Source organism: Octopus bimaculoides, chromosome 11, assembly GCF_001194135.2.
Source record: "Octopus bimaculoides isolate UCB-OBI-ISO-001 chromosome 11, ASM119413v2, whole genome shotgun sequence".
Lineage (NCBI taxonomy): Eukaryota > Metazoa > Mollusca > Cephalopoda > Octopoda > Octopodidae > Octopus > Octopus bimaculoides.
Window position 1 is genome coordinate 29,198,759 of NC_068991.1, and position 12,734 is coordinate 29,211,492.

Consider the following 12,734-nt stretch of genomic DNA (forward strand, 5'->3'; position numbering starts at 1 on the left):
TGTGTGTGTGTGTGTGTGTGTGTGTGTGTGTGTGTGTGTATGTGTGTGTGTGTGTGTGTGTGTGTGTATGCATGTATGTGTGTATGTATGTATGTATGTATGTATGTATGTATGTATGCGCGTATGTATGAATATGTATATATATATATATATAATTATGTGTATTTCTTCTATCTTAATGAATAAAAATTCTTCTGATAGAATAAATGGGTTAATAGAAACCAATGTAGCAAAGAACACAAAATACCTGTGGTTTAGTTCCTGTTTTTAAGGTATATATATAGTTGTCAGAACTCTTCCAGATAGGAGTTTTTAAGTTTTAATATTTCGTTTAGGTAAGGCGGCGACCTGGCAGAATCGTTAGCACACCGGGTTAAATGCTAAGCGGCATTTCATCCGTCTTGGCGTTATGAGTTCAACTTCTGCCACGGTCGACTTTACCTTACATTCTGTCGGAGTCGATAAAATAAGTAATAGTTGAACACTGGAGTCGATGTAATTGATTAGCCTCCTTCCCCGAAACTGCTGGCCTTGTGCCAGAACTTGAAACCAATATTTCGCTTAAGCATTGCAATACTAAGACCGTGAGTAGGCCTCAATATAGAATACTTCAGAGCGAATCGTTAGCCGAACACAGAGCGGTAATAAGAAAATGAGATGACAAAGGAATAAGCGATTATCTTAAGAACTTCATTAGCTTACAGTTGTTTCTGCTATAAGCTATAGTGGACTCATGGCTGAGGGCCTGAGTAACAGAACTTCATCGCACCCTCAAATATGAAGAGATATCTGTATCTGTTGAGTAGTTGTATCCATTTTATATTTCAGGCTGCCATGAAGTTATTCTGTATTCCTGGGGCACTTTACTATGCGGGGCACTTTACTATAAGAGAAACAGCAGTAAACTAATGAAGCTCATAAGATGATTGTTTATTCCTTTGTCATCTTATCTTCTTGTATATAAATATATATATATATATAAATTTATTAATAACGGTAGAAATTGATATTAATCAATTAAAACCAGTGGTCTAGCATATTAAAAAAATCCGAAGATTAAAATTATATTACATACAAAAATAAGAGGAATGACCAGCAAAAGTGGACTCCTATATGCTAGAAATAGATGCCGAATCATCTAACCACGTTGTGTCGCTAAATTTTTACTGAGAACATATTTTTCGTGGTTAGATGATTCGGCATCTATTTCTAGCATATAGGGGTCCACTTTTGCTGGTCATTCCTCTTATTTTTGTATACACACACACACACACACACACACACACACACACACACACACACACACACACATATATATATATTACACAAAAACAGATAACAATGCCGAGGCTGTGAAAAGTTTTCGGGACATTTATAAGGAAAGAGATATAATCTTGCAGCTGTTTCTGGGCTATTATAGATATCAGAGACGATGTGAAAAAGATAAAGGGAAAAGGAGGAGATAAGGAAAATAAGAAAATGAAAGTAGAAATAACATAAAATATTGTAGTTGCAGCTTCATTATTCGAGTGTGTATAGAGTGGTGTATAGAAGTGGTAAAAAAAGTTTCTTGTACACGGTATGTAAGTTCTGATAGTAGTTCGTGTTTAATCATTTCATATATGTATGTATATATATATATATATATATATATATATATATATATATATATATATATATATATATATATATATATGGTAATTCTATTTATTCTCGATGAAAGGCTTTGATCGACCCGTGGTTATAGTAGAAGACACTTGGACAAGATGCCACGTAATGGGACTGGATCCGAAAACATGTTGTCGGGAAGCAAACGTCTTACCACACAGCCACGCCTGCACCTTTTAGCAACAAATGCCATACCTATAAGTTTCTTCATTTAGAATATTTTTGATACTATCTTTGGTTTATATTGTTCTTATTCTAACCAAGATATCTTTTTTAATTCAGTATGTTTTTCTATTATATGTATTTGGGGCTAAAATCAAAAGCTATTCTGCATTTATCATTTCCTTTGTTTTCCTTACAGTGGAACCTGGTTTGTGATAAAGACGGCTTGGCAGAATTAACACAATCTTTATATACTATAGGCCAAGGAGCTGGTGCTTTGATATTTACGGCTTTTGCAGATAAAATAGGTCGGAAACCAGTTCATGTCAGCTGTACATTTTTTCTCATGCTATGTGCGTCGGGAAGTGCGCTCTCACCAAACATATGGGTCTTCGCAGCGCTTCGAGTTTTAAGTGGTGCCTTTGAACAGGTTATGATATTTATCTACATTATTTGAGGATAAACAAATATCCATATTCTATATTGTTATAATTATTCCCTTGATATAGTTGCGCTCTCTGAAAATCGTCTCTCTAGTGAGGGTCAAGTAAATGAACATACTTATGGATATACTATCTTCTGGAAAGGCCTACCTAAGGGTCAGCGTAGAAAATCTGGTGTTGGGTTTGCTCTCAAGAATACATTAGTATCCTCCATTGCAGAGATTCGAATAGTATATCTGAACGGATCATGTCATGCCATATTAAACTGACTAAAGGTAGGTTTCTTATCGTTGTCAGTATTTATGCACCAACAATGTCCCATTCTGATAAAACTGTAAGACAGTTTTATGATGATCTAGCACAATTATTGAGTAAACTACCAATTTCTGACAAGCTGGTAATACTGGGAGATTTCAATGCAAGAGTTGGAAAGGACTATGTTTCATGGCCTGTTTTAAATCGATATGGGATTGGAAAATGTAATAAAAATGGAGTAGCTCTTTTGACGTTTTGTAATCAGAATGATCTGGTTGTCACCAACACTCCGTTTAAGCAGAAAAATAAAAATAAAACCATTTGGATGTACCCAAGATCTAAGCACTGGCATCTCATAGATTATATTCTGATCAGAAAATGTGATACGAAAGACGTTTCTAGCGTTCGGGTCATGAGAAGGGCAGCGAGCTGGACTGACCATCATCTAGTGCGTGGATAAATAGATTTTTCGATAATGCCTAAAAATCGACAGTCTGGTCCTAAGGTACCCAAAAGTTAAATGTTGCAAACTTTATATTATCGAGCAACTTGCAAAGATTCCACGATCCTATAGAAAGTATCAATCTTGACCCAAACAATCTATGGGGAGATTTTAAAACAAAAGTATTTGGGCATACTTTCTCGGTCGACATATCTGTATTTTTGCAAAATTCTTTCCTTGAATCTTTCTTAACGTGTTTCAGGTTCACCATCCTTTGACACTCTTCTGCAACAGTCTGTAGGGTTAAATTTTGGTTCACTTGTTCACTCTTTGGAAGAATTCTTGCCCGTATTTCTGTATTTTATTTTGCTGTAAGGCCTTCTACAAAAATGAGGCACATAAACACCTTAGGAGTAAGTTCTTTAAGTTTAAAACTTTCACACATTCTGTTGGCTGTTCCTGCATATATAATAAAGTCATCATCCTCTTTTTTAGTTAAATTCCAACACTCTATTCGAGTGTTAAGTAGAGAAGTTTTATCACCGATCATGTTAGACAATCAGTTGATTGTTTCCTGAAAACAAATTTTACAAAACTTTTTGAGCAATATGAAATTACAGTATCGTTCATGCTCAGACAGAGCTAATTTATGTATTAATAACCTTACTTTTTCTTCGTCCAATCATGTTTTACAATCTTCCTTAAAAGCTCCTCGTACCTTCTGTAGTACGCTGCAAAAGTTATAACCTCCTCTGAGTTATAACTGAATTCTGTTATGGAGTTCGATTCGCCGTTCGGCGAAAACAAACTTACCGTATTTCGGACATCTTTGCGTATAGCTCCAAAAACTGTTGTTGTTGTTGTTGTACTAATTGCTTCTGCAACTCCTGTTGCTGTTCTTGTTGCCTTTGCATCTGTATTATAGAAGCTAATAGGTCTTCCATTATTTAACAAGTTGTTTCACGGACAAATTGTTAAATAACCTACGTGAGCTTCGAAGCCCTCGTAGTCAGATGTATCCTCCGTCTCCAATGTTGCGGTACCACGACGATATTGTGACGGATGGTTTAGATACACTGTACCAGTTTAGTAACAGTAAACAAGATAAAGATGCAGCCGTAATGACAACATGACGATCCAACAATCTCTTCACGAACCAACAATCAATACTCCAAACGAACTAACCAACCGACACCTTCCGACTTCGCTGCGAATTCAACTCGAACTAACACACAAACTTCTCTCCTACCGCTACTACTTATAATCGTTCTGTCCAGTCTATTTCTCGCAAGGGGGCGTCGTGACTCTCATCACAGCATCTCAAGAGACAAAGATAATTTCAATAATTCCCCTAGTTAGTAATATGTATTTACCATAGAAATGTATGGATGATTTAGCAGAACGACTGACGAAACGTATGGAAATGCGCAAAACTAGATGTCTAGGCTGAGAAATTCTCGATTCAATCATGAGGCGGTTTCTTCCCCTGTCAGCGCATGTGTATACATTTCCACTCTTCTTACGGCACCAGAAGTATTTTACTACTATTTCTAGCAATGTAGGTATCTCGATAGCTTTAGTCACATTTAGTGACGATTGAATTTTTCCTTTATGGTATTAGAATGTGTCCTGTTGTTTATATATTTATCATACATATACATACATACATACATATATATATATATATATATATATATATATATATATAAATGTACGTGCGCGCACACATACACGTGCACATACATACATATATACATACATACATACATACATACTTACATACATACATATATACATACCTATATACATACATACGTACATATATATATACATACATACGTACAGCAAAACAAACAGCCGGGAAGAAGGGAGTCTGCAGATGTGCCGAAGAATTGTTAAACAAAACTGTAATGTCAGAGGAGTGGGAGAATAGGAACCTCGGTTTAATGTGGCTAGACTATAAGAAAGCTTTTGACTCTGTTACCCAATCATGGATGTTAGAAGCCCTTCAACTTGTTAAAGTTCCAGTGAACATAATCAAAGCCATAGCTGACCTGATTTCATCGTGGGCTACCATCTTGAAATTAAACACATGAAGTGACTGTATTATTACTAATAGAATACATTACCGCCGAGGTATATTCCAATGAGGCGGCCTCTCTGTGATGTTATTTAATCTTTCTGTAAATCTTTTGTCATTCATGTTAAGAAAGTTTAAAGGATATCTCACTGGTTCGCAAGGAAACAGAAATACCAAAATTGCATACTGTTTCTTTGTGGATGACTTGAAACTATATGCAAAGAATATGCATGAGATGAAAAAGAGACTTGACTTGGTTACAACATTCTCAAAGAATATAGGGTTGTAGTTTGGTCTGGATAAACGTTGCTATATTGTTGTGAAAAGAGGAAAAACTGTAAACCAGACTCGCAGCATCTCCATCAATGACTTAACTGTTTCCCCCATATCTGATGAGGAATGTTACAGGTATCTAGTGGTGGATGATAACATATCTTGCAATGGCATCTGTAACAAAACATGTATCACTAAAGAATTTTACAGTCGAATAAAGAAAATTTGAACCTCGGAACTATCTGCATTCAATGAAACAGTGGCCCACAATGTGTTTCCAGTGCCGGTACTAATACCAACATTTGGGCTGCTTGGTTGGACGTTTGATAATAGCTGAGCTAATGATGTTGAAACCCGGAGATACTAACAAGCACACATAGTTTCCACATCAACGTAGTGACGTAGACCGCCTCTACCTAAAAGGAATACGAAGTGGCGCAGAGGATTAACATCGATCCAAACTGCCTTTTAATGTCGTATCATATCCCTTCGGCAACATCTTTTAACCACCAAGTGTTGAAGTGCATCCCTTGACCCAGTTTGCATACATGAAGCTGATAACCTTATAAGATTTGGAAGGTAGCTCCTTGAGCAGCATTACTTGTCTGAAACCCTTAAATACATGCCCAAAGAAGTCGCACGACTTTTCCGCAACATGTCATCAGATAAAAGGATGGGTGTATCTGAACAGAAGACCATGCATGAATATGTTAGAAAGCTCGTAGATGATTGTAACATTGATCATCAAAGCAGTCTATCATGGACCAACAAGCGGTTTACTACCTCCCACTATGAAGAGTATACGTTTGCAATCCAGGAACAAGAAATATCACCCGAATACCAGAGGCACAGAAGGGACAGATGTGCAGGGTATGCAGTAAAATGTGACAACCCTTGCAGACTTTGTGGAGTTAACACTGAAGATATCATTCACATCATAAGCAGTTGTCCGAAAATGTCATCACAGTAATATCTATCGATGAGACATGATGTTGTAGCTTAGGCACTGTGTAATGGGCTCCGTCGAAAGGATAACACCGAGGACAAAGAAATAAAAACCCACAGTATGGTGGAAGCAATAGCCACTCATAATAAAAAGGCGTACTGGGAGAATGTCCCAGTGAAAACCTCAATAAAATGTAAACACACTAGATCTCATACTATGTTTAGGATAAAGAAAAGAAACAGTGTACAGTTGTGGAAATCAGCTGCCCAGCAGATGTTAACAGTGAAAAAGAATACCTACGCTGAACTATTGAGAAATTTGCAGTTACTCTGTCCAGATTACAAATTCAGGTTTATATCTGTAATTCCTGGGGTACTGGGGCATGTAACACACTGCCTAAATATCAATCTTGAGAAATTAGGTTTCTCAAAACCAGAAAGGAGAAAGCTGATTCGAAGACTACAGATCCAAGCCATCACAGGAACTGTAAAAGTCTGTAAAACTTTGCAGAAGTTTATCATTTAAGTATATATGAGCATGTCTAGAAATGCAAGTATATACATGAGAAGACATACATAAAACAAAGCATACAAATCTGCACGTATACATACATACATACATACATACATACATAAATACATACATATAAAAACACCCTGTTGTCGATATTGAAATTCTAATGAAGGAGTCTTGGATCTAGGCTAGAAACCGGTTCTTTCTCTATAGACAAGAAATCTTGAAATAAACTGAATAATGACATACATACATATATACATACATGCATGCATGCATACATACACGCACATGCATATATCCATATGTACACTTTGTCTCTATACATATGTGTGTCTGTGTGTGTGGTCGTATAGGTATGTGTGTATGTGTATATAGGTATGTGTATCGTGTTTATTACTGGAACAGTGTTTTATGTATAGTGTTTTGTTAAATTTATTATTATCATTATTATACGATTATTTCAGTATATTTTTATTGCCTAATAGATCGCAACTCAGTCTACCTGCGGTTTGTAGGGTGTAATGTTTTAATATGATATATCAGCAGAAGCTTTTAGTGTTATTGTCTTTTTTCTTTTTTATATTTTACTTGTTTCATTCATTAGACTGCGGCCATGCTGGTGCACCGCCTTGAACGGATTTAGCCGAACACATCGATTCAAGGACTTGTTTTTTTAAGCCTGGTACTTATTCTATCGGTCACTAACACATGCCGAAAAGCAGGAGTAGGGGAAATATATATACAAAAACATACGCAGGCACGCACACACACACACACACACACTCATACTCACACACATATACGTCATACGTACAAAGTAAAAGAAGCAAGTCATATATATATATATATGACGGGCTTCTTTCTCTTTCCGTCTATCAAATCCACTCACAATACTTTAGTCAGTTCGGGGCTATAGTAGAAGACACCCAAGATACCACTCAGTGAGACTGAACCCAGACTCATTTGGCTGGGAAGCAGCTTCTTACCACACAGCCACGCCTGTCTATTTTGTGTTTATAGAAATCATACCTTGTGTATGAATTTGGAGGTATATTTACATATTTGTCATCATTCCCTAAGCTCCCAACGCTACCCAACCCCATAATTATCATAGAGAATAGATCTTGTCTTCTTTTTAATCCCCAGATTCTGACTGCTTCCATTACCAGATCATATATTCGCAGAGTTTCTTCATTTCTTTTGGAGATTTATAAAGTTAGAAATAACACATCTGTTACAATACACTTGTTCCACTTAATCTATCAGAATACGTGTCGGATTAGCTTTACTTTCCTTGTCTATATGATTTGGCATCTACCCGAGAATAGTTAGTTTGTATTTGTTTGTAATAATTTCTTTCATATGTTTTACGATTTCTTTCCTACAGGTATTTCATAAATCTGATATAATTTTCAGTGTATGATAGTTGCAACTCTGTATTCTTTCTGTTTTGTAGCATCCAGAAACAATAGGATCCAATGTTTCTTCCTAATCTCTACAAAATTTGTAGTTACGAAATGTAGTGGTTCTCAAATTTTAAAAAATCCAGCAATCGAAACACAAGATAAATATAAATTAATTTATTGTCTCCCACCCGCTCATTACATTGTGTAACAATTTTTTTTCTTTTATATTTGTCTTTGGTCAGTAAGTGTTATTTCCTATTCGCTTCTCTGTCAAGAAATCAAAGGAAATGACTACGATACCCTTCAAACTTTGCCTCTGTGACTGGGACATCAATGTTTTGAGACTGAACTATTTTCCAGTACATTTCAGACAGATTCAGTGCTGAGTTGCTGAGGCAGAAATATCGTTCTAGTAAATATTCTGCTCGATACCACAGATTTGCTTGTCAGTTGCTTAACCTTAATCACTTGAACATGTCCTTAAGTGGTTGACAATATGTGCATCTCTGATCATGAGCAGGAGAAGTGGAGGAGCATCATAGACATTTGTTGAGAGGGATTTTTTGGAGTCTGAATAAATGTAACAAAAGCAAAGTTTAAAGGAAAATATCCGTTCTTCATACTTTCCAGGAGTAAATAAATAGGAAATAACAGTTGCTGCCCAAGGACAAACATCGTATTACACAATGTGATTAACAAGATTACAAAATAGAATTTTGCATCCATAAAATTCTCTTTCTTCTTCCTTGTGCTTAATACAGTGGTGTTAACAGGTTTAATAAGTAAAAAAGAAAACAACCTTAATTTTATTTGACATGGCAGTTTGTCCACACATTTTACAACCGTTTCAGGTCAACCCTTCCACCCACCCATCCCACACACGCGCATATAATGGTAGATCCTGCACAGTGGGGAACATTCGGGCTTGGAGCTCTTCAGGATAACCGCAAGAAACCCTTTGCTCGATTTAGTTTTGTAATATTAATTATGCTAACAATTTTCTATGTAATACTTGTGAATTGCATAGAAATACTGGTTTCTCTATACCCTGTATATTTTAAAGTCCTTTTAAAATCATTTCCAAGACATTTATTACCCTCTTCTCAGTTCCTATATTCTGCATGAAAGCCTGAACGCTATCATTCCTTGAAACATATTTGGACAGTCAGGGACAATGTTGGTTACTAGTTCTCCCGAGCCACTCTATATTTTAACCCGAATTGCAACAATTCTACGATTAAGTTCACGTATCGATTATAATGGTGTTTGTGATTGCTTATTACATGCAACGTATAACTTAAAGCGATGTTGTTCCTGAAAGGTCTGGATCTCAAGATAAAAGCAATCTTCCTGGACCCATCGGAGTGAGTTGGTGGCCCTGAATGTGAATGGTAACGATGGGGTACTTTTCAACTAATGGCTGTTTATGCTCCAACAGGGGAAGAACAGCCGGATTTCTTTAGACCTCTAGAAACGTCTCGGCTTTTAGTGCTAGTGGGTGACTGGAACGCCATATTGGACATACATTTAGATTATGTGGGGTTAGCTGTGAGAAGAGAGAGTGGTAAAAAGGCTCACAAACCTGCTCAGACATTTTCAACTGTCTGACGATTATCGATTGATTTTTCCCGAACGTGCCACTGTGAATGTGGATGAACCGCATCAGGTCATCTAGGTCATACCCAGACAGGGTATTCTGTATGCTAGTAGATAAGGATAGTATAAGTTGTCCACATTTCAAAATCTACACAGACCACAAATTTATGATCTTCACGCTAGATCCAGATAGACTTCGTAGGCGGACACCTGACTACTGGACGCTGAACACGTCACTCCCTGCGTACCTAGTAGACACATCTAATACAAGAACAACTGCGTCAGTGGCAAGACCAGCAGCATGTAAAGCAACATCATCCACAGAAGAAGAATCAGGAGAGATCCATTCAACAACATCAGCACAAATATCTGTACCACGCCCGATGCAAACAATGACGTCACTAGCACCATCGCAACTGAGAGAATCCTCACCCACACCATTCGACCAAACTACCAGTTTAGAAATTCGTGACTGTGCAGACATAGCTCTTTCCCTGGTACAGATTTCTTCGACTGTGAAACTTGTCTAACGAGGAAAGCAGCTTGGGAAAACCACTGGAATGGACACTGGTAAAAAAAAAAAGATTAGAGAATTAGTTAAGCAAGCGTTTAGGGGAACAATTGCCAAAAACAAATGGTGGTTTGCTCTGAAAAGGGTAATTATGGGAGAATCTGTTAGGTTTAGTAAGGTATAAGCGAAAGACAAGAAAAGAATAGAGGGGAACGTATTTAGAAATGTAAAATAGGCGCATATGAAAAGAAGTGCAACTGAAGTGCTGGCGGCGAGGTTAGCACCTGGACCAATTTTTCAACGCTAAGCACAAAGGATGCATTGTCTGAGCTAAGGAGGATACTCTTAGAAACCAGGGAACGAAAGCCGCTCGATGGCCTAAGTGATAGATGCGCAACGTGACAAGTAATCCATAATTCGATCTTTGGTGGACCAAACTGGGTGCATGATACTCAAACCCAAACAGATGTATGCGGTATTGCAGCGGCACTTTGCTCGACTGTTTGGGGTGAATGGCAGTCTGGAATGCAGGATGGATTTTAGTGCCAACCTTAACTCTCGGCAATGGGGCAGGAGTGTTACGAAGGACCCATAACAGCAGCGGAAATATGGAATCCGATGATGGGCTGCACGGGGTGGGGTGGGGGGAAATCACCTGGTTTGGATGATCTGCCCTATGAGCTTTACTTTCATATGTCAAACTTTTCGGCAGCCTCTTAGCAGATATTTACCTCAACTAGCAACGCAGTGAGAGGATTCCTAGTTCTTTGAGTCGATGAGAGGTAGCACTGATAAGAAAGAACCCAAAGAAGGTGGATCAAATAGAAGATTTTAGGACCATAACGCTGTTGAATGCAGATTTCAAAAATTTGACCAAGGTGTTAGCGAAGAGGCTGGCGCTTGTCGTCGAGGAACTGGCTTGTTGTGCACAAACATGCGCAATTCCAAGCAGATGGATCTACAACATCCTCCAACTTATGCAATACTTCTTAGACAGGGTGGGCAAAGAAGATGGCATCGGCGGAGTCCTGATGAATTTGGATCAATGAAAAACCTTCGATAGAGTAGACTACTAATACTTGTTAGTCGTTCTCGTAGTAGTCGGTTTTGGTCTCGTTTTCCATGGCTGGATCACCACAATGTGCAACGGCATCTACTCGACAGTTTGGCTTTATGGTTACCTGTTGGAACCGTTCAGCATAAATCTTTCGTTCCATCAAGAGTGCTCCCATTCTTCTGTTCTGTACAAACTGGCTTTAGAGAGCCGTGTCAGCTTATGCGGACAATATCATCGTCATAGAGTCGGACACCAGGCACGTAAACGTGATCGACACAGCTCTAAAAGAATACAAAGCGCTGACAGGAGCAATAATTAACCAAGAAAAGTCAGTGGCCCTGAAGCTTGGCACCTGGAGATGCAAGCCCATGACACCCAATAACGTCCTGGAACGTTGGACGGAGGGACCGGTTAAATTGTTTGGGGTCTGGTTTGGTCTGGATCTCCAGGTGGAGAAGAACTGGTGACGAGTGACAAGCAGGGTAGCCGATCTCACCCAGAAATTGACCGAGAAGCCTATCTCTGAAAGGTCGGGCAGAGGTGGCGAATCGCTTTCGTCATATATTATCGCCTGATCGTCGTGCCTTGTCTCAGTTCACATATGACCAAATTAGAATGCATACTCTTCCACTTCCTGTGGAATGGACGCGTTCCACGGCCAACACCCGCTAAATGGAGAACTGGGTATGCTGTGACTGCTGATACGCAGACATGCGTCGAGGCTAGAACATCTCCACCGTTTTCTTGACAGTGAACAGATGCGGCCATCATTCGTCATATAGGATTTTCCACTGCTCGTCTCTTTGACTGAGCTGCTGTCCTGGATCAAGCGTACAGCGAGGCAGATGGCACATCCCATGCCTTGTGGATGGATGAGTAATCCGGGATTTTTAGTGGGGAATTTACCTTGAATTACCTATGTGGACTATCCTGCTGTTGGTGATTCTATTTATTTTTCTAATTTCTCTTTATTCCAAAATTATATCTTTTCACGTTATAGTGTCTCCCTTTGATCATTCTAAACCCCACCTATTTTGTGTGTTGTGTCTTGTCCTTTGATATTGTCGACATTGTCTTGGGTCCTGGTGGCCAATGAAAGAAATCATCATCATCATTATTATTATTATTATTATTTTATGTTTGACTTTTGTTTTGCATTTGTACAAGTTGGATCCAAGTCTCACCCAGAGACCTCAAGAGACAACAAGTTAGAAGTTCATGTAGGTGTTATGCCTAGAGTACCATATATTTCGATTTGTACAGTTTTTTTCAAGTGAATGTTTAAGAAACCATAAGAAAATTATGTGTTTACTTTAAAATTTGAGATCACATAGACACTATTTTACGTAGGATATGGGCAGTTCCCATGAGCACTATCT

At 38.2% G+C, this 12,734-nt stretch overlaps 1 protein-coding gene across 1 annotated transcript in view; it reads left to right on the forward strand.

Moving 5' to 3' along the window:
* The window catches only part of LOC106880970 (organic cation transporter-like protein), a gene marked incomplete at its 3' end in the record, with an annotated part of 125,098 nt that overhangs the window by 85,803 nt on the left and 26,561 nt on the right, over positions 1-12,734 (forward strand). Inside the window, exon 3 of the mRNA XM_052971757.1 lies at positions 2,030-2,260. Within this exon, the coding sequence (XP_052827717.1) occupies positions 2,030-2,260 (231 nt within the window). The remainder of the gene's footprint in view (positions 1-2,029; positions 2,261-12,734) is intronic.